The following is a 22,295-nucleotide window of genomic DNA, read 5'->3' as shown; positions in this document are numbered from 1 at the left end:
GGCTCGTGTTTCATCCCATCTGTCTTCTCCACTTCTAATGGGCCGGTCGTTCTGTCACTTTGAATCTAATAAGTCTCCGTCCTTGCCCAGACGCACTGCGATTATTTGAGGCGTGCCGTGTGAGTCAGCGATTCTTGACTTGCAGCTTGCGTGTGTTTTATGGATTTAAGGAGTGGGGAATTACTAGAAAGGCTGTGGGTGTTGAAGAGGTAGTTGAAAAAAAAGCAGGAATTACTTTGGGGTCAAAGGGGGGGAAGCGCCTCCACAGATGCAGTCGTTGGCACTGTTTTTTTTTCAGATGAATGGCAGCGTCTTGAAAAGAAGTTACACTGGAATGTGTAAAAAGTCTGCTAGGAGAAATATTGGTAAATATTTATTTAATTGGTGCATTAAATTTGACGTTAGTAGAGTATTTACATTTCTGCTCACTCTTATGGTATAACTATATATAGACTCCCAATCCTCACAAATCAGAGTGAAATATCCCAACCAGCTATGGCATTTGGCAGGGGACACCCTGAATTGGTGGCCAGCCAACCGCAGGCTATATTGGACAATAAAAAAAGTGATATTTTATTGAGGCTTTTCTATCCTTCCCTCTCCCTTTTAATCTCCTTCTCATGTTCTTGTGCTCTTCAGATGGTTCCGCACCATCTATTGCCACACTCTTGTGGGAAGATTGACACTGCTCTGATATCTTGTGAATGTATGCACAAACGGTTTATGAGTTCACTCCACACAACCTTATCCCAACTGCATCAAATATCAGTTTCAAGCAGTATTACAACGTATTATAGAAAATAAATGTGCTTACCTTAGTGACTCACACATTTTTTTTGTTTTGTGGTTGTTAGCAAGGGTTATTTTCTTCAAGTGGCGATACTAATCAAAATACCTCTGCACACAAAGCAAATGTGTGTTTAAGTTTAAGTTTTTTTGAGTTCACTCTAGGAGTGACACAGATTGACAGTTATAGTCGCAAACAATCGCAGGCCTCTGGTCAACATAACACTGTCAGAGTTGAATGTGGTGTAGGCCTATTTGGATTGGTCATTTCACTCCATTGCTGCTGAGAAGCAAATGAGGAATGACAACACCACTGACATAGCTTGAAAGGGAAGCTGGCATTTCTAAGCTTCATTTCCCTGCAGTTTGATGAATAATCCATATGGACACTTAGAGAAAAGGTGCTGAAGCATCGGGTCAAACTAGGGGTTTCATGTCGTGAAAACCAGTCGAGCTGACCACTTCAGAGGCTCCCAGAGGATATTCCATCTTACTGTACGCAGTGAGTTGGAGCTAATGTGAAAGGACAGATTGGCAATGAGCTCTTGGAGCACATTTTCACCTCTGAAAGCTACATGACCAATGTCACGTGTTTGAGAGATATTAATTTCTCAACACAAGTTAAGCTTTATTATAATTCGAAGCCATCCAAGATATTTTAACAAGGTGCTTGACCACGTCCAAAACTTACATTGTCTCAGGTGTTAGGCTGCCGAGAGTTCGTAATTAAAATGCTACATTAGTTCAAATATTTGCCCAGATCTTTTTGTGTCAAGTTGATTTTAATTTAGCAGCTTCACGACATAGATTGCACTTATATACTGAGTCCCAGGTCAAAATGTCAAAAGATGTCTCTAGCTGTCATTGCCAGTGGATGAGATAATTAGATATTGGTAACTTTTGTATGTATGCATTGTTTTAATAGTCACATTAAATGCTCACAAGAAACAAAACCATAATAATTTACAACCTGGTCCTGAATTAAAAATGAAAAAAAGTAATATTTTTATTGAAAAAGGCTTCCCAATAACCTGAGGTAGGAAAATATACTCTATGACAAACACAAGTAAAGTAAAAAGTACACACAGTATTTCTATGAATAATACCCAGTATAAAGCTGTTAAATAATCAGTGTTACAGATATGACAGCAAAAAATTTTGTTGGATGAATGAAGATCAAATATTCAAAACATAAAGCAAACATGTATGTGATTTTAATGAAACACTAAAGATTGAGTAACTTCCTGCCAGCAGGAAAAGTGCTGGAAAAATCCAAACTATCACAAGATAGCAGCATTCTTTATATACAATACTGATACATCAATAAAAACTTAATACAAAAATAGATTAACATTTCGTCCCCATATATTTGAAATTATGCCACAACTCTCTATAAAAATGTGCCAAAGAGGCAAAAATATGAGTGCCATTTTGATTTTTTTTTTATTAAAAATAATGTCTAGATATATATTTTTTAGAATTTTTAGAAGTTACAGCAATAGAGCAACTGTTATGTACCAAAAAAAAAAAAAAACTTCAATACTTCAATGTGTTGTTGAGGGGGGGGAAAGCCAAATTCTGTGGTGGGTGTGCACACAACCTCTCTTCGTATATGTGTCAGGTTTTTGTTGATGCTGTCATGGAGATCACCTTTAACCCTCACCTGTAGCAAAGGCAAGAAATGTTTCATCTGCTGACAGGCTCTGATTATTGCTTCTTCACAAAATAAGGTGTGTTTTCTGTTTGGGCACAATGCCCTTATTGATGTGTGCAAGTGGGAGTCACTCATATCACGGCGAACACACGGAATGCCTTCCCGCCGGGAGGATTCTGTAGGCTAGAAATAAAAGAAACAAAGATGAGTCAACGTAACTGACAGGGACACATACACATAGGTTAGAATACACTTATTTTTATGTCATCTCTACATAACAATAGTGATAACAGCTCAGCAAATGGAGTGACTGAAGAAAATAACCAAAAAAAAATCATTTGCACTAACACAAATTCCTGTCAGCCTGTTTGATAGCTGTCAGACCGAAACAAAAAACATACAAAATGAAGAAAAATGAGAACTACATCCAAGTGTAAACCTTTAGGGATTTATTTTAATGCATTCCATAGTACTGTTTGGGAAATAACACACACAGGCTGGATTCATTGATGTATTTGATTTGACTTATGCTTTACTTTAGTGCAACAAAGGAATATCATAATGCTGTTTGGGATAGCCGATGTCTGAATTTTAGAACTTTGCCATTTCTGTTATAAACTTGAAAGTATATTTCTCCGACTATTCACTTTTTACTTCTCCAAATGCAATGAAATTAATTATTCTAAGCAAGAGGGAAGCTTAAGACGTTATGACTTGCAGGTATCTTTAAAAAAATTGAATTCACTAAGGCAGACAAAGGAATGAGTGCTCATTTTACTTGTGAGCCATTTGTTTCTAGTTCATATGCTAATGACTTCGTTCAGCCTCCAAACAACCCTTTTTAATTAATTTTAATGTCTTTGATTCCGCTACCATATTCATAATGTAGTTGCTAAGATATCTTATGTCCCACTACACCACTTTTATTGAATTTAAGATCAACACAGTTTGGCAAATTCACCATTAAATGTAGTACTCTGTACCTTTCTGAGATAACGCCATTTTGATTGGATGCAATGTAGAGTTTTCGTTTGTCCACGGGCATGACATCGATGTAACCCCCCACGTTGTTCCTAATGACCCCAGCGTGGACTGCTGCACGACATATGCTGGATTTCTACAGGAACAAATAGCACGTTTGAATTGCTTCTCTTATACTTTACGCACTTTCAAATACCTACATCAGAATATATTCTTGTGCCGATGACTCTGGATATGTTTGGGTTCTCTTCTAAACAGTTGCTTGGGCAGTATAACCTGAAAAACAATGCAAATTTCGTGGAATTGTCATTTACAAGGAAGAGCTAATATAATGTTTTTCTTTTACTGCACCTTGGGCAATGCTTTGCGGGTTGGACGTATGGACACAGTTGTGCAACTGTGGTTTCACATGTAATTGCCTTGACTGAAAAATAGTACAGGGAAAAAATAGGAACAAGCAAAACTGTACTCAGAAATTATATGAGATGGTAAGTGTCATACCTGCTACTCTGGAAACAGTGAAGGAATTAGCACTCTGGTATTTCCTGTCCAGGGGGAAAAACATCATTATATCACAGAATTTTGTTCCAGTATGCATAATGGAAGTGCAACTGCTAAATTTTTAGGCAGCACAGATCTACCAATCGACTTTAGTGTGCCGCTTCACTCAGTTATCGAATGTATGAAACCATAATTTAAGGCATTCCCATTCAAATCTCACCTAAACTGCATTATCTTTTCTCAAATAACCATCTAACTTATGATATGGTTTCACACTGTGACATTGCTAATGGCTCTGTATGGAATTTACCTCTCCAGAGGACCCCATAATGCTAAAATATATGTTTCATCACAGTTCAATATCTTATGTTTCTTTGGTTGGTGTGAACACTTTGCCAGTTGACTCCCAATGGATGTCTCATTGGTGTGGATGGGAGTATTGTTTATATGCATTGAGTGCCGAGGGGAGAATATGACCCTTCAGTCACTAGTCAGAACAACTATCTCCTGCCTGCTTTCTCATGCTCTATTCAAAGCCTCGTCTAACATAAACGACCTGTCACAGCTGCTTGTTAAGTTGAGCCTTTGATATAACCCTTGCATATTCCGCTTGTCATTAGAGCTGTGAGAATAAATAGTAACTTCCAGTCCCTACTAAAGTATGGCTTTAGTTGAAACAAGTGACTTGTACATTTTCTATCCTTTGAGATGAATCTACGTTCTCACCCTAGTGACTGTACCCCATTCTTGTTAGACTTGATGAAGAAGTCCTTTCTTCCCTCTCTTGTTACATCCATCCATCCTCCATCATTATCTATGACACCAGCATGTAAACCAGCCCGGCACACACTGGATTGCTGCCGAAAAATACGGCACACAAACAAGACGCACATATTGGATTGCAGCTTCATCAAAGATTTCAAGTAATAATGCAAGCTTTGTACTTACCATTTCATAGTAAACTGTCCCAACTACTTTCCCCAAAGCATCTAAGCACCCTGCAGGGCATTCATATCTGTGGGTTTAGAAAATCATAGGGTAAAAAAAAACTGCACTGTACTTTTACATCCTTGTGCTTATTCTGCAAAGATTGTTTTCATTCCAATTTTATTGCTTTGTTAATGGGATTTGTTGCATATCCAAATAAAGTGGATTGTTTATTTTCTCAAGAACAGGTGATTAATGGCTAAAATGACAGCATTCAAGTTCTTTCAAACTATGAATAGTTATGTTGGCTTAGTCTCTATGTGCTGTTTTATTCTTACCTATTACATGTCGTTCCTTTACACTGATCTCGAAGCTTGGTGTCACAGCTCACAAGCTGAGCTGCAAAACCAGTACAAATGTGCATGTCAATCTGGCTACAAAAACAAACATGCCACATGGTACATCTTGATGTGGATGACTTTAAAAAAAAAGGGTGTGCTTCAGTAGATAAGCGGTTATATGTTGTTTTAGTTTCTTCATTCATACATCTATTCATTTTGTCTTTACCCTTGTCCTTACTAGTCCCCAACCAATCACAATACACTTATCTAATGTTTATTATCTGGTACATATGCATATTTCATATCTGTCATTGTAATTTCTAATGTTTTCAGTTAAGTAAGTATTTGCTAAACCCCTAACAACATTGCTAATCTTTCCATTGCTGTCATAATATTGTGTAAAAACAATTCTAAAATAACAATACGTTGACCAATTATATTCCTAAATCTGTTTCAGTTTGGCCCTAAAGGACTTTTTTTCTTGGCCTACTACTGTCTTGAATTGGAGCCCTTAATGGCAATTGTTTTGATGAAAATATCATATGCTCAAAGATTTTTTCAACAAAATCATCAGGTAAACTACTTTGTAAAAAGAAATAAAAGAACAGAAACAAAAATAAAAAGCGGAAAGAGGTTGGACAGCAGTGCTGGCCTTACAGTCCCAGGTCTCATTTGGGCTGTTGAGAGGAAGCCATCTGAAAACCACAGCAATTCTCTCTTACCCCCTTTGGGCTCGCCAAAACCAAACACTTGGAAAAAGCCAGCCAAAATACTTGTGCTCCTCCCAGCCCACATTAATACCACAGTTAGTGAGTAGGACATATGACAGATAAAGGCTCCAGAACTTCAGAGTTATTTAAGATTGATTACAAGAATAACAATACCAGTGAAGGCCCAATTTGTTCTTGTTCATTATTTTTGCTCACTCAGCATTAATCAAGCGACCATTCAGCTTCTATGGTTTTGACCTAATTTCATAACGATACTCTACCACTACGAGCACCTCCCGTAGCTTTTTTTTTTTTCAAAAATGAAACAAGATCCAGAATAAACGATCGAATGGAAGCTTACACATCTGTTGTACATTGACCACTTCATTTTTTGGCTGTTCGTCTGTATGGGGCTTGGTTGCTGGAAAACTGGGAGTCTCAGGCTTTGAAATCCGTGGTCGGATCTTCTGCGTTGGCTGTTGTTCGATAAAGTTGTTTTCTTCTGTTTCCTCTGGAGGAGAGTAAAAACACCCCAATGAAACAGTTTTCTGCTCAGCACTAACTGATTTTGCAAAATGTACACGTACCTTTATAACAGAGGTTGTCTTTGCAGCTACCTCCATAGCTGGGAGGGCATGCAGAACAAGAGGCTCCGTGTTTGTAAGGTGCATGGCCCCACCAGTTCCCTCTGTTTAGGTAACATAATCAAAAATCAATTTGAACACTGACAGACCACAGCCGCTGTAGATAATGACATCAGAATCTTGTGCTGGAGTAAATAAGACATTGTCCCTATACAAAGTCAATATCACTCAGATTAAATGATGACGATATTCAAAGGCAGGCATTTAATGAATTATTCTGATTACGAACCCTCCAGGGGAATTTTAGATGAGAAGTAACGAGTATATGTTTAATACATATTCATGTACAGAACTACATGATACTGCATCAATCAAAATCTTGATTTAACAAAAGTCCAACAACATTTAGCTGGTTTTGCAGTCAGTCAGCTGAAGTGCTATTGTTGTTATCTTCTCCTCAATTTTTATTTAGTTTTTGTTCTTAAAGTGAGCTTGACACCTCATCAATATTGCTGTCATCATTACTTCATCATCTCCTTTTTTTGCATAGCAACAGGGATCCTCTTGAGAGACAGTATACATTTATGTCCTTTTATTTACATATTTTTAAATTGTATATACTTTTTGGTTTAAGTGTTGGCCAGATGAACATTACAGTTCATGTGGATTATTATTATTATTATTATTATTATTATTTTACAATTTCATGGGGGAGCATGCAATGCTCCGGGAATGCATACTTATTTATTCTAGTAATTGAAAAACAATGATAATCCTATATCGAATTTTAAAGATAGAATTTGTTGTCTGCTAGCAAAAAAAACAACAACAGTAACCTATCACAACACATGAACTTACTTTGGTGAATAGTTGCACACAAGATATACAGCCTTGGCCCAAATTTGTCCCCACACATTCATGTTATAGCACATGTTGATTGCACAGCCAATCCGGCTACTGGTGGCCCACACTAGCTGCAAAGACAGAACATTAAAAATGTGTATTTAATAATCATGAAAACTTCAATATCCTGAATACATGGTTTCAGTCCAGATGTGGTAGCTGCACCTGAGTGTAATGCGTGCAAACAGGGCCAGAGCATCGGAATGGGCAGTAGGGGTTACACTCTTGGGGATAAGGAAAAGAATAGTCTTTCACTTCATCATACCAGGCTTGAACATGGGAGGTGGGGGGACGATACCTGCAAAAGATGAGAGGAAGTAGTTCATATTCTAACATAACTTGAACTGTCATATTCACTAGCAGCTCTGACAGTTGGTACTTCTTTCCGCACCTAATTGTTTTTTATATTGAATGAAATTAAATACACACACCCACATCGTATCAATATCCTTCGCACTTGTCTGTTTTGTTGGCTATTAGTCCCATGGGCATTCCAAGTGCCAAAGTGGGGGAAGCAGTTTTAAGTTGCTATCTGCACTGTTTATAACATTGACTTTGAAAAGTGGAATTTACATAAGCAGATTTGACACCAAGGGCCTGATTTAATAAGATCTAAAGTTGCTTGTGCACTCTCTTTGACAAATTACTCTTGCTGTCGGCAATTGGTTCGGAATTAGGGGAGACAGTCATATCTAAACGAGGTTTTTTTTTTGCTGTTGTAGAACTCAGAGCATGGAACATTTGACAGAGCACTGCAAATGCAAGATTAAGTTCAAGGTGACGGAATTGGAAGTGGAGGTGAAAGACAAACAAACACTTAAAGAAAATAAATCAATCACACTTCATTTTGGGGAAGCTGGAAAACACATCAGTACGAGTCTCATTTTGGCTTATTTTATTCACCCTGAGTGCATGTTAAATGATATATATGCCCATCTTGCATAACATTAATTAAAATTTAGAGGACTAAAGACTGAAGATGCACAAATGCAAAGGTATTTTGACAAAACAGTGATTCTAAATCATTGACAAGTTCCAAAGTATTCATCATTTTTCCATTGAGCAATTACCTGAAAAAATGAAATGCAACCTGAGGCTGGCCAATCAAGATCTAAGTAAATGTAACAAGCCCAGTGTATGAGTTAATGCTATACATAATATAGGTGTATTAAGTAGGCATTGCTGTATATTAACCTTCTCTAGGGGATTTGATGATCATTTGCAAAAATTATGGACCGGTTGTCCACAAGTATGTGAAAATACGCTCCAAAAAATACCCTTTCCAATTAAAACTTGGCTTTCACTCTGTTTTTGATTATAATGAAGCATAATTTATCTGATGACACTTTCATATCTTTACAGTATGGTTTGTTATACTGCATTTAACTGAATCTTCGCTGTTGACTGTATCTTGCAGAGATTCTATACTCCATTTACCTCCCCCAGTGAGCTCCCAGATTCTGTCCAATCTGTGGCAGTAAGCCAGCAGGACCGTGTTCCCACAGGCAGGTCTCGGCCCACTCCTCTGCTGTGCGTTCCAACTCTGTGTCCCATTCCTGAACAAAGGAATTTTGTCAGGTTAGTTTCATTCATTCATTCATTCATTCATTTTCCAAACCGGCTATCCTCACAAGGGTCGCAGGGGTAGCTGGAACCTATCCCTGCTAACTACTAACACCCTGAATTGGCGGTTAGCCAAATCGCAAGGCACAAAGAGACCTACAACCATACATGCTCACACTCATATCAAGGCGAAATTTACAGTGTTCATTCAATCAACCCTTTTTTCCAGTCTTGGTATGTTCCTTTAATCTTCCTCGTCAAATATTGTTGCAGTCCACTGGAGTTGCATGCTATTCAATTATCCATGTCCACTCTGGGCAATATTTCTAATTGTTCAGATAAAAAAAAAAGCCGAGCAAATGATCTGGAATAGTGACTAAATCACCGTGTAATATTGCTGTGAACTGTCTTCACACATAAACTTGAAACGACTAAACACTGTCACATTAGCAGACTCAATACTACTCAACTGACTTGTCTTCCCTCAAAATATACCTTTATGTTTGTAAAAAAATCATTTAAGTAATACCTACCACATGTTTGTGGTAGACATTTGACTCTGACAATTGAAAACTTAACTCTGTGGTTTTTCTGGGAATGCTAAAAGTGTCCTTCCTCAAAGCTGACCTATACTCGACCATACAAAATGTTACATTCACACCAGATGTACAATATTTTCTGAAGGACAACAAATGCTGTTTTTAATAATACACCTTCGCTCTCACCTTCAATCTCTGAACTGGTTTTTAAAAGAGTCTATTTAGTTTTTACATTGGGTAGTGTGCAAGTGCATGCATTTTCCACATTTCACATATTTAAGGATACAAATTAAAGCAAGATTCTTCCCAAAATCCATGTGCATGGACTGGACTGGCATTCTTTAAATGTAATCTATGTTAGTTAAAATTAATTTAAAAAAGACACAAATTCACAACAAACCATTAGTATTGTTTCCATTTTCTTCTTTGCCATTCCCTCTTAGTCTCAGCGGCATGCATACACATACTTGTTAATTTCGTGTAACACTTCATTTGCTGCAACTTTCACCCAATCCTTGCTCATCTGGTTACATTCCATTGGGTATGGGTTTATTTCCTTTGCACATTTGGCTTTCCTGTTCCATAAACATTTGTACATGTGGGAAAAGTGTGGAATATAGTGGGAATACAAGAAATGAAGTGACATTTTCTTGAATCTTTATATGTTTTGAAGAAATCCATATTGTTTTCATGTGTAAGTTCTAGCCATATTTGAAAATATGCATGTTATGTTTGTGCATTGACAGTCCTTGTTGTGGATTTTAAATTGACATTCATTTTGTATCTTCTTATAGAGTTTGTTGAGCCAAAGGAAACAATCAAGCTTTTCAAATATTGAATTGTGGGTGTCAACTAAGGAGCAATCTGGCGGCCGGCCTTTGATTCTTCCTCTGCCAAAAACGAGTATGTATAGTCACGTAGATTTTGAGCTGCCATTGGTGATTTTTTTGAGTGTATTTATTTGTTTTTAACAGATCAAGTGAGGTACAGTCTGATGCAGGTCAGATATGGATTTCAAACTTGGAAATAATTTGGTCTTGCAGTAAAGTCCTTTGATGCAACATTTTAGATTTGAGATTAACCTGGTTTTTGAGGATACTTTGAAAGGCTTTCTGGGGAAAAAGGCTAAGCTGTGGGGAAAAAAAAATTCATATGTTCCAGATTGTTTAGAGGAAATTGTCATCGTTTTTTTTGTAATAACCTTGCTTTGCAAGCAAGACGGTCCTGCGTCATTGATTCGTCTTGCCAAGCTTGTGTCTAGCCACTTTGTGGCCATGTGATGACGAAGCCAATCAGGAGATAGAGAGCTGCAAATGTGAGCAGGAAGCTACTATCTGGTTGAAGAATATGACGGAATGCGGAGTTTTTGTAGATAGGTCAGTTTCATGAGTTGTGTCTGCAAGACACATTATTGTCTCATTAAAAGAGGAGCAAAGAACATCACTAAAAGCTTTTTTAGATAGGATATTATTTTTTCAAGAGTGTTAGGAGTCATCCTCCAAATGTAGCCTGTGTGTGTATGTGTATACACACACACACATATATATATATATATATATATATATATATATATATATATATATATATATATATATATATATATATATATATATATATATATATATATATATATATATATATATATATATATATATATATATATATATATATATATATATATATATATATATATATATATATATATATATATATATATATATATATATATATATATATATATATATATATATATATATATATATATATATATATATATATATATGTATATATATATGTATGTATATATGTATATATATATATATATATATATATATATATATATATATATATATATATATATATATATATATATATATATATATATATATATATATATATATATATATATATATATATATATATATATATATATATATATATATATATATATATGTGTTTTTTATTTTATTTTTTTATTATTATTATTTTAAGATTCCCCTATGAAAAGACTGAAGTGGATTCATCCCAGATTGATGTGTGATATATTTGTACTATATATATGGAACAATCAATCTGGTCTGGCAGCTTAATAATAAGCTGTCTCAAAAAGAATAGCAATGCTCTTGAATTGGGAAATTATTTTTTAAACGTCACAAAGGCTTTTTCCTATCTAAGGTTTGTGGAACTACTAAGCATTGTGAACTCTTGGTTATCCAAGTGATTTTTTTTTCCTCCCCACCTTCACTGTTGTGTAATGACAGAATGGGAACGAAGCCATGGGGATGAAAGAGATGGCCTAGTAGAGAGAGCGGGTAACGATGGAGGAGGAGATGTGGGGATTTGAATTGATGTTATCTTTGGGTCTCAGAGGTAATTGCCTCATAGGGTCAGCCAGTTTCTGTTTTAAAACCCAACCGGACGATAACACAGCCGAAGGTTAGCTGTATGCGTATGAAGGACATTTGGATCTGCATGCATGCAGCTGTCAAAGTTTCTTCAGAACTTTGTTTTCTCGTAAAGTGGTGCTCTGAGCTTTTATGAGATGTGACAACGCTCCATAAACACGGACTGAAAAAGGAAGTCGGGAAACACGCTGAATCACTTTCAATTCTCACAAAGTATGGTCATAAATTACCATAATATACTGGATATATGGATTGGATGGATTTTTAACATTCAATACAAAATACAGCAGTCTTTATGCACTTTAGACAGGCATAATAAATGTTAGGTATGTACATGAAGAAAAATGGGCTTGAATATGTGAATCATTATTCATTTTCTGAACTGCTTTTCCTCACAAGGGTCAGGTATGAGTGTGAGTGTGTATGGTTGTCCGTCTCCTTCTGCCTTGCGATTGGCTGGCGACCAATTCAGGGTGTCCCCCGCCTGGTGACCATAGATGGCTGGGATAGACTCCTATGTATTAATCGAAAGGTTTTCAAATTACTATTGTTCATTGTTGGAAGAACTATGTTGACACTGAAGTACTGATTTAAGTACCAACCAAACATATCTAATATATCAGAGTTTAATATACTAGCATACCTAAAATTAAGGCTAGTTTGTTCCAGGGATTTTTATCCGTCTGTTTTTGTCTTTTCACTTCATCCTCATCTCACTTGATTATTCAAACCTTCTCATCAGCATTTTGGTTCTTTGAACCCCTCTCACCTTTCCATTTTCAAATCTTTGTATATCATCTTTAGACTTCTTTCTGTTTCCCTATTCTTTGTTGCATGCCTCCCTATAATTCACCCCTGAATGCCCCTGAATGTTAAAAAAAAGAAAAAAAGAAAAGAGAAAGAGAAAACAGCAAATTGTAACAGGAGACAGTAGAAAGTAGACATGCACTGCTGGCTGCTGGCTCAGCATTTCTCCACAAGAGTGTGCTTCAACTAGAGGTCTGCCAAAGCCCAAATTCATTCACGTACGCACACACAGTCCTAAAACCCCAACTCTCAATCATACAATTACATAGTCGAGCAATTGCCCCCAGCAGGAACTGTTTATTTGCTTTCACCCTGGAAGAATACAGCTTTTGTTTCGTAGCTCCATTAGTGAAATAGTAAAAAAAAAGGAAAAGTAATTTCTTTCTAAACGGTCATTGGTGGCCGTTCACAATGGCAGTGAGGCAACAGCTACTTATGTAGGATGTTTGCGAGCGTTCCAGATGGCCGAACATGGAACACTTGACTTTGGAGGAGGCGTGCGGTCGGTGTGTGTATGTGTGTTCGGCAGGAATGAGACAGCTGGTAAAACAAGCCAAGGTGCCGCGTTCTTGATTCTAATTGCTTGGTGAAAAGTGATATTGCCGGTTGTGAACAAGGAGACGTGCGTGCACACATGCACACAGAATCTATGGCTAAGGCTATAGTCAAACATGCAATGTCTCATGGCATTAGTAGTTATATATTTATTGGCAAAATTATGGATTTTTTTTAGCTGGGAAAGACAGTGAATGTCAAATATGTAAAGTGCGTAAAGGTGCTTAGTTGTAAAAAGTGCCAGCTGCTCCTGTGGCTGTTACTGGGCTGTGTCCCACTTGTACACTTCTCAAGTTGAGCTTGAGGTCACTTAGGTTACATTCACAAGGCAAGTTAATTGTAATGTTTCCCAAATGTGGCCTGTGTGATGTTTGCAATGCAATAGGGCAGTCCAGTTTTTTTTTTATTTTCAATTCCAACGTGAAAAATAATCACTGGCAAACTAAAATATGCTTTAGGAGTGAGAAATGTATATATATGTGGATGAAGCGGTCACAGGAGGGCGAGAGAAAATGTGTTCTCACGGGATGTCCAGCTGCGGAAGATCACTAAGTAGGCGCGTCAGTTGCTAGACAAGGAGGGGCTGCTGAGTCAGCACTGGGCTCCATTGAAAGACCTCCTAGTCAGTTCAAGCATAGTATTTACTATGGTATTTATTTATAAAATGATTTGCAAAACAGGAAGACTTTTTGCAATGTTTGGCATGTTTTTGCTGAAAAACTTCAGTAACCATGATTGGCGTGTTATACATCTGCAAGTGATGGTTTAGTTTATTTAGTCTAATGAGGTCTACTGCCAACATTTTTTAGACACGGTACATATAACAGTCTATCTTCTCCCACCGTAGTCACAGTGAAGCCAAGTGCTACATATACTTAGTCATTCTAATCTATCTACAAGACATTTTTTTTAAATCCCAGTAATAGATGTTTGCATTCTCTCTCTTAATTATATTTACATTAAGTTAATATTTACCAAACTGTGCTGTTCGTGCATTTGTCTTTTTGTGCAATGAAAAGATTGATTCCCACTTAATGCACAACATTTTTGCCAAAGCTCTACTTGAGTCGAAATAATTTGGGACTGCAACAACAATTGACTAGATTGGAATTACGTACTGTATCCATAAATGTAACAATGTTGTGTCCATGACAATTGGCTGCCTGGCTCCATATACTATTGGCTTGGCACACACACATTATGCAGTACTCGGTCCATAGCATTAAAAACTAGTTCCGTATTTTCCGGATTATAAATCGCATTTGGTAATTCTTGGCATTCCTAAATTAAAGATGCATTTTATGCTCAAATACTCTAAGACTGACAATGAGTTCTCATGACCACTTGAAACCTATAATGAATATTTTCTCTGCACATTGTATGTCATCCTTTGGAGAAAAGGACCTTACACACAGTATTTATCAACCAGCAGGATTTACGTACCATGTACTCCATGTTTGATGCTTGAGGGTACACCTGTCCTCGTAGTTTGTTGTGCAGGTCAAGTATAAGCTGGGCGTCACTGTCAGTAATGGCCCGCTTCCCCCTCTTCTTGGCTTCCCACCAGTCTCCATCCTCGTCTAGATATTTGTCCAAAATCTGTTGCCAGCCGGTGGAGTTAGGATGCATCGCCATAGAAACGACCCTTGGGGTGAGCGATAGCAGCAGGAGTAGCAGCGGCAGCAGCAGGGAAACCCCACTTAACTCGTTAGGGGATGCAAGTCTCATTTTTTTCTAATATCAGTACAGAAAAATATATATCTATGCCAGGTGGGATGGAGTTAGGAGAGGAATCCGCTCTTTAGATTGTGTGAACTGGCAAGACAAAAAACATCAGTTTTTATTAGACCAGTTGAGATGCACTTAAAGGTCAAAGTAGCTTAAATGTAACTGTTCCTGTCAGAAACATTTTTTAAACTGCAACAAACTATCAGTTGCCTTTTACTAGTTTTGTTTCCAGGAATTTTCACAAAGACCCATTGGGGAATCCATTGTTTTAAAGAAAAATGCAAACACCAAATGACCTAAACTTTAGAATTATTATTAATGGATTGTCACTTAAACAGTAGACCTGTATTAGAAATTAGTAGATATATTGTCATCATTGTAATAGCGGTTTGGATTAAAGTGTCGAAAACCGTGTTATAGTTGTCTCTAATTGTTATATTCCAATACAAAACAATTGGTGTATGGACCACCATATGGCCACAGACCACATTTTGAAGCTCCCTACTAGAATGTAGCCAAATGCTTTGTTCCACAAAGAAGAGTGGTAACTTGCAGTACAGTATTACAATACAGTACAAAGTTGCTTTCTCTTTGAGGAAAAATCTTCAGTCATTAATATAGTTAATTTGTATGCTGTTTTTAAATAAACTATTATTGAATTCAAAACCAATGTGATGAACAAAGATTATCACACTCAAAGACAAAATATTACTGCTATGGGCAAACTTTTTGATCTATATAAAGTTACCTTAAATGGCATCAAGTGCAGTCAACAAAACTTTGTAGCAGTCCTTAATCCATCTGGATTCAAAATGTCTTGCGCGCCAAAGTTTGGTTGCCCTTTTCTTCTCTCCGCACTTTGGAGTCTTCTAGATTCTTACACCAAAGGCTCCTCAAGCATCGCTTACCAACATTTTATCCTTCAGTCAGCAGCTCTCATGCACACTGCTACTTCTGGCCACACCCCTTCATCCTCTTGCCAAAGCCTGCAATGCATGTGACAGAAGCACTATTTGATTTGCCTTTAACTTGTTGCCCTAACAAAAGTAATACCATATTACTAACATGCCATTTGAGGAAAAAAAATATGTTTAAAACATGTTTGAAATAGAAGAAATAGAGTTATGTCATGATGGTTTTGCTGGAAATTCAGAACCATTCATTTCTAATTTCACCAAAGTATCATTCACATGAAGTCTCAATTTCTTATTCCGCTTCGCGTTTCGCCAACCTTACTGACTTTGTTGGGAAAAATGTTAATCTAAACCACAACTATGCCCCTTCGGTTGAGAGTGGCCCCCTTCCACCTAAATGTTCACAGGTGACCTCTCCCGAGGGGCAAGAGGGATTAAAACACAAGCCAACTCTCTTTTAATTACAAAAGTCCAACCTATCTTCAAACAACATGAGAGAAAATTCCACTAACATAATGGAAACAGGCACATTTTGTCTTTTGTCATGTGGCACATGTGGAAACAGTAGCTAATAACAGGGTCTCCACGTGTATTTTAACTTTCCAGTAAAGGAAACAAGTCAAGCTTCTCATAAATGTTTGGGGGCATCACATTGCGCTTGAGGACACTCATCCCTGTCTTCAGTAAAAACATTTTTTTGTCTACAGTATCTTTGCCAACCCGTAATACCCTGTTGGCCGGAGCTATTTAACCTACTTCTGATAATTGACGTCTGCAAATATGAGCCAGCAGGTTTTTACCCCTATACCACAGCTGTTGAATAGCAACACTAGATTTTCTCTGTATTCCCTTGAGTGGGGCGGGTGAAGCAACCAAAAAAAAAAATGCTCCTTCATCAAATTTGTACCACAGTGCATGTTTGTGTACTCGCCTGCATAACACAAATTTGGCCTAAAATTCAATGCTTTACTCCATCCAACACATCTAAAAGTTTTATTTGTTTTTGTTGGGGAAAACTACTCCAGGCAGTGCAGTGCAAAAATGGTTAGCATGTTTGAGTGCTTTCCCTGTGCATTCACTTTTCTGCGGGTACACTGACTTTTTCCCCTTTGCAAAAGTAGGTTAATTGAAGTTTAATAATTATATACATGTATATATACATCCCTTAACTGTATCATCCCTCTATAAAATTATTAGGAGTAAATTAAGATTGTTGGTGATATATACTTTTTTTCCCCTGGAAAAATTAAAATTAAAATAGAATGTTTGAGCTGTAATGTCTTTAAGTGCCCTTGATTTATTTGGCTCATGATGTCTGCTGCGTATATTTGGAGACACAAACTTTCCCACCATAGTTACGTACGGTGAAACCAAGCGCCAAAATGCTTTGTCATATTTTCTGGTCATTGCTTCTAGGAGATTTTCTTTCGTCTGTCTCTGCCAACCAGACCATATATAATCATCTATTCATCTTTATTCCAGTAAGAAAACATTTCCCCTATCTTGACAATGTACCCTCACGAGGAGAACCCATCCACTTTTTGAGAAGGACTGTGGTTTAAATTGTTCTCTATATCACGTGCAGTTGACTGGCAACTATTCCAGGTTGCATTTGACTCTTGGGAAAACGCTGGGAAAAGCATTAAGCACTGTAGAAAATGATTCAGAATAACACCACGGCAAGAAACTGCTGACTGAAAATATAAAAAGAAATGATCTACCTCCAAACAAACATCTATTGACACCCACTGTATATATAATTTGCTGTTTGAAGTTAGATTTTACTTTTAAATTTTCTAATTACCGTAACGTTTCCTGTACTGGGCCTTTTTATGCTGTGATTGGCTGGCCACAGCCCATGATCCTTGTGAGGATAAGCAGTTCAGAAAAGGAATGAATGATGCCTTTTTGCCTGTTGTTGTCAGTTTTACTATAGTTTAACGTATTTTTGTTTAGGTTTCTGATAAAAATCCCCAAGATTCTACTTAAATGCAATGTTTTTCCTCATTATGTATTATTTTGCTGGTGCGACTTATAGTCTGAATAATACGCTAATTTCACTGTTTGCAATAGGATGGTTGAATCTGGGGGCAAATTGTGCATTTTGTTTGGAAACTGTTTGGAAATTATTAGGGTGTATATACATCTTGAGATGGCAAGTCCTCTTCTCCGAATTTCCTATAGAAATAGAGTTGTTTTACTCGAGGACCCAAGATTTCCATGTGAACAAAGCTTCCTCTTATCAAACCAGAATGATTACGTCCTCTCTCTTTTCATTTCTCCATCAGCCTCCTTGGAGACCGGCCAAAGAGTTTCGAAGAAATCATAACATGATCCAGTAAAAAAAAAAAAAAAAAAAAGCACAACAAACATAAATGTTTGATCCTGTTTTTTTTAATGTTCATTTTACTGTAGGCTCCAAATTGTGAACTTCAAAGACAAGCAGCTTGCAGCATTCATGTTTTGCATCTTATTTGGTGAATAGCCGAAAAACAATGACAAATGTTTTTAAACGGATGCTCTATCTGTGTTTAACTGGAAAGGTTTGTATTATGCTCGAAAAATTCCACTTTGGTATATTGTAGGATAGCTTAAATGAACAAGGCTTGTTTTATCGCATACTCACAGCCTTTGTTTAGCTTCGAAACTCCCTCCCTTCTCCATCAACCCAATGAACCCTGCAGAAGGAATTGTCAGTGCCAGACACAACAAATTCAGCAACACTTTATTTGGCCATCCTTATCTGCCACAGTTCTTTGTAAGTAATGGCTTGACTTGGACCGGGGTCAGACTGTCAGAGCTCTTTGGAACAGAATTGGGGTGAGCTTGAGAGCAAAGGACATCAAGGTTATCTGGAACAAAAGGCAATATCAGCAGGGGTGGCAGAGACAGGCATGGCTTTGTTGCCTTCACCCCCTTGTGGTGAAAATATGTGGTTGTACAGTTATGGCACAGAAAATGTCCACACAATGTTAAAGACAAGTATATATTATGAATGTTATGTTTCCTTTTAGTATGTTGCTGTTTGCTCGAAATTAGTGTTTCTTTTGGCACTGATTTCCTCACAAAGGTCATGGGGGGTCCTGGAGCTTATCCCAGCCAGCTATGGGCTGTAGTACATCATCTGATATGTCTAAATACATATTTTATTGTAATGTGTAGTACACATTTGTTGCACATATTTATATTTCTCTTCTGTTTGGTTATTGTAGGTTTGGGTTTGTTAAAATTATACATAAAAATAAGTAACCAATGAGAAGAACATTTGACTAGATTCTAGTCCTTAGAGTCCTACTTTTAGATTATTATAAAAAGTGCAAGAGTACTGTGACAATTTACGGTGACAATTTTATGAATTAAAATAGAGAAGAATTAGAATGATCTACATTTTTACTACTGTGCAATTTGGTGAATGTTGACTCGTGACTTACTATAATTACTGATCTCTTTTTAATTGCCCTGGCAGGGTTATTGTATGCTTCCAGTCTTCTCAAAGGTTTTCCCAACAACAATTGTTTTCTGTTTACTGCATAGCAAGGCCGTTTTAGGTAAGTTGATGCATCTAAGATGTCATAGTGTCAGTGTACGCAAATTTAAATCATGCCAATACAATAACTAAGCATACTGTATCCTCAGAATGTGCAATATTCATGCCTTAACTTGAAAGGTTCTTCTCTTATTGAAAATGTGATGAAGATCCAAACAATAATACAGTTGTTTGTGTGTGCTTGATTATTATTATTATTTTAACTTAAAAAACAATCATTGTGAAATTGTAGTATCAGGTGAGGGGCACCATCTAGTTTTGGTGGACCTGAAGTGTTTTTAATGGTCCTGGTTGTGTACGTACTTACTAAATAACTGCGTGTACATCAGATTAACTCTAGGTGTCAGCGTTCTTTAAAATATCAACAATACTAAAATTTACATGTCATTACATTGTGGGTGCTGGATTTTTATAGTAGATGCTGGCATTGTGTTTAACTGTAAGCATTGGCTTAGTTTATTTTTTATTTTTTTATGGTAAATTGTCTTTTGATGACCCAATGAAAAATTGTGTGCATTGAATACTACACCTTTTTGAATTATGCTACAGTGCATCATTAATAGTTTGCACATTTTTGAATCATCAAATCTTTAATAAACTTGTTCAAACTGCACAAATAATAAGAGGGAAGCATATCTGATTAAGGCATCTTGCTTTCCCAGTTCTGAATGATGATGATGATGTTGGCCCACAACTCTTCTTGGCCCCATGAGTGTCAACAGGCTGGCAGGGTCCTTAGTCCAATACAATGAGTGTGAAGAGGCAATTGAGCGACCATTGGTTCTGTTTGTTTTGTGATCTTTGAGCTCAAGTTGAGAATCTTCTGATGACATCCATATGGTTAAAAACTTTTCAATGTGGCCATTGTGGATTTTGACAATTTGCAGAAAGAACTCAATCCCAATCCCTTGAGGATATCTCATACTTCTCCATTCCGCCTTTGACCACATAGTGTTGGATCACTAAGATTGTTGCAATAGCACGAGGCCGGGGGGTAACCAGTATCCGAAATGGATTGCTTATGACTTTAAAGGTCACGTTCTAGTCGGAAACATAATTTGGGGTTGAAGTACAACTTCCTGGAACTTTATATTAGTGTATAATTATGTGTTGGTCTTTTGTCCTTCTTTCCTGTATTTGCCATACATAGCTTAAGCTCTAATATATACATATATATACACATACGTACACATACACACACAGACCAACGGCTGTCTCTTTAGTGCCTTGGCCTCACAGTTATGGGTTCCTGGGTTTGAATCCAGGTCGATCCACCTGTGTGGAATTTGCATGTTCTCCCCATCCCTGCATGGGTTTCCTCCAGGTACCCCAGTTTCTTCCCACATTCCAAAGACATGCATTGGTAGGCTAAATGAACACTCTAAATTACTTCTAGGTATGAGAGTGAATGGTTGGCTGTCTCCTCGTGCCCTGCAATTGGTTGGCCACCGATTCAAGATAAATCCAGACAAGAAACATGGCCACCACAGGTCCAAATTGGATTTTCAGTTTCCAACATGCATGTGTTACTTGCATATTCTTTCCTAAATGTTCAGCCAGTATGTCCTAACCAAACAAAGTCGATGGACAAAAATAGACATCTGAGATTTGTGCACGTGATTTTTTTTTTTCTGTTCTAAATTCTTTCGCCTAGTTTGAAGTCTGGGTTTTTCGTCATAAATGAAAAGAACGACAGGGCAAAATTGTGCCCCAGCCGGTAACTGGACCATTCTGAGAGATTTATAGTAGTCTCAAAAGGGCTCTAAGACATACTTGCCAACATTGTAGGAGGTTCCCAAAATATGGTTCAAATGGCACATAGTATGTCAACACAATCATGTGAATGCAGGAACATTGCTCCACATTCAAGTGTTGAGCGTAAATACACTGTGTGGAGCATATCCCAGCCAACTATGGGCAGGAGGTAGGGTACAACTTAAACTGGATGCCAACCAATTGGAGTGTGCATATAGAGGAACATATTTTCACACAAAAAAAAACACTTACTGAAACTTTGGAGTGTTCAGCAACCTACCATGCATATTTTTGGGATGCAGGAGGAAGATATCATACCTATTAAAACCCTATAGGTTGTTAATGTATTCCACCACGGCTTTGGAGTCGGAACTAGCTGCTCCCCCTTGCCTCACAACCGAGTGTATCCCCAGTTCGTTTTTTAAAGTTATCGAACCAGCCACAACTCGCTTTGAAGGTTTCTGCTGGCGTCAAAGTATCCCCTTTCTCACCTGCTTGCTTCACAATCAAGTCCTTGCAGATTCCGCTCACTGTTTCTCTCTTATCCATATTAAAATAATATCATATTAAATGAATATCACTGCAGAGCTTGATAAGGACCACCTAGCGGCCGCATGGTATGCTCGTATGTCTAGTTTGTCTCATATCTCAGGGCAAAATTTTGCTCAGAATTTTCCTCGTATCTCAAATTTCTCATGTTGGACACTAGTATTTCAAGGTATCACTGTATATTGGGTGCAAATGCATTGTAAAAAGCAATACCTTTCAGGGTTAAAAAAAATAACAAAAGAAAAAATGGTAGTTCCAGTAAGTAAATAAATATATAAAAAGCCACAATTTCCGACCATACACAAACCTGTAAGAATTGGAAAATGTGATTTAAAGAAACAAATCCATGTTGTTGGAAAGTGATCTTCTACGAAACACCATTGTCAGTGCTCATTATCGTGCAAATCAGTTGATCTCTCATTTGAGCTCAAACAGCTCTATAAGACATCCATTGTAGTTGTGTAGCATTCAATCCTGATTGTGCATATTAAAAAGCCATCAATCATTGGTTTGGCTCTGTACACTGAAAACCGTTCCAATACAAAC

At 37.2% G+C, this 22,295-nt stretch overlaps 2 protein-coding genes across 5 annotated transcripts in view; one reads left to right on the top strand and one right to left on the bottom strand.

The window, feature by feature from the left end:
* Positions 1-22,295, top strand: part of LOC144209777 (uncharacterized) — a 101,374-nt gene that overhangs the window by 47,603 nt on the left and 31,476 nt on the right. For 3 of the 4 annotated variants that reach the window (XM_077736279.1, XM_077736278.1, XM_077736281.1), the window contains exon 3: positions 8,805-8,965. The exons of the other annotated variant lie outside the window; for it this stretch is intronic. The gene's annotated coding sequence lies outside the window, so the exon portion shown is untranslated. The remainder of the gene's footprint in view (positions 1-8,804; positions 8,966-22,295) is intronic. 4 annotated transcript variants of the gene reach the window in all.
* On the bottom strand, positions 1,768-15,911 carry LOC144209771 (cysteine-rich secretory protein LCCL domain-containing 1-like). Its single transcript, XM_077736270.1, has 15 exons — positions 15,733-15,911; positions 14,700-15,071; positions 8,825-8,943; positions 7,553-7,685; positions 7,343-7,458; positions 6,488-6,588; positions 6,262-6,411; positions 5,188-5,248; positions 4,871-4,937; positions 4,649-4,779; positions 3,923-3,966; positions 3,773-3,845; positions 3,622-3,697; positions 3,424-3,557; positions 1,768-2,623 (listed from the first exon to the last, which is right to left on the bottom strand). The coding sequence occupies exons 2-15, from the start codon at positions 14,982-14,984 to the stop codon at positions 2,572-2,574; spliced, it is 1,542 nt and encodes a 513-aa protein (XP_077592396.1). The 5' UTR covers positions 14,985-15,071; positions 15,733-15,911; the 3' UTR covers positions 1,768-2,571.

Source organism: Stigmatopora nigra, chromosome 16, assembly GCF_051989575.1.
Source record: "Stigmatopora nigra isolate UIUO_SnigA chromosome 16, RoL_Snig_1.1, whole genome shotgun sequence".
Classification (NCBI taxonomy): Eukaryota; Metazoa; Chordata; class Actinopteri; order Syngnathiformes; family Syngnathidae; genus Stigmatopora; species Stigmatopora nigra.
The sequence above is the reverse complement of the archived record's forward strand: the minus strand, read 5'-3'. Positions and strand labels throughout refer to the sequence as shown.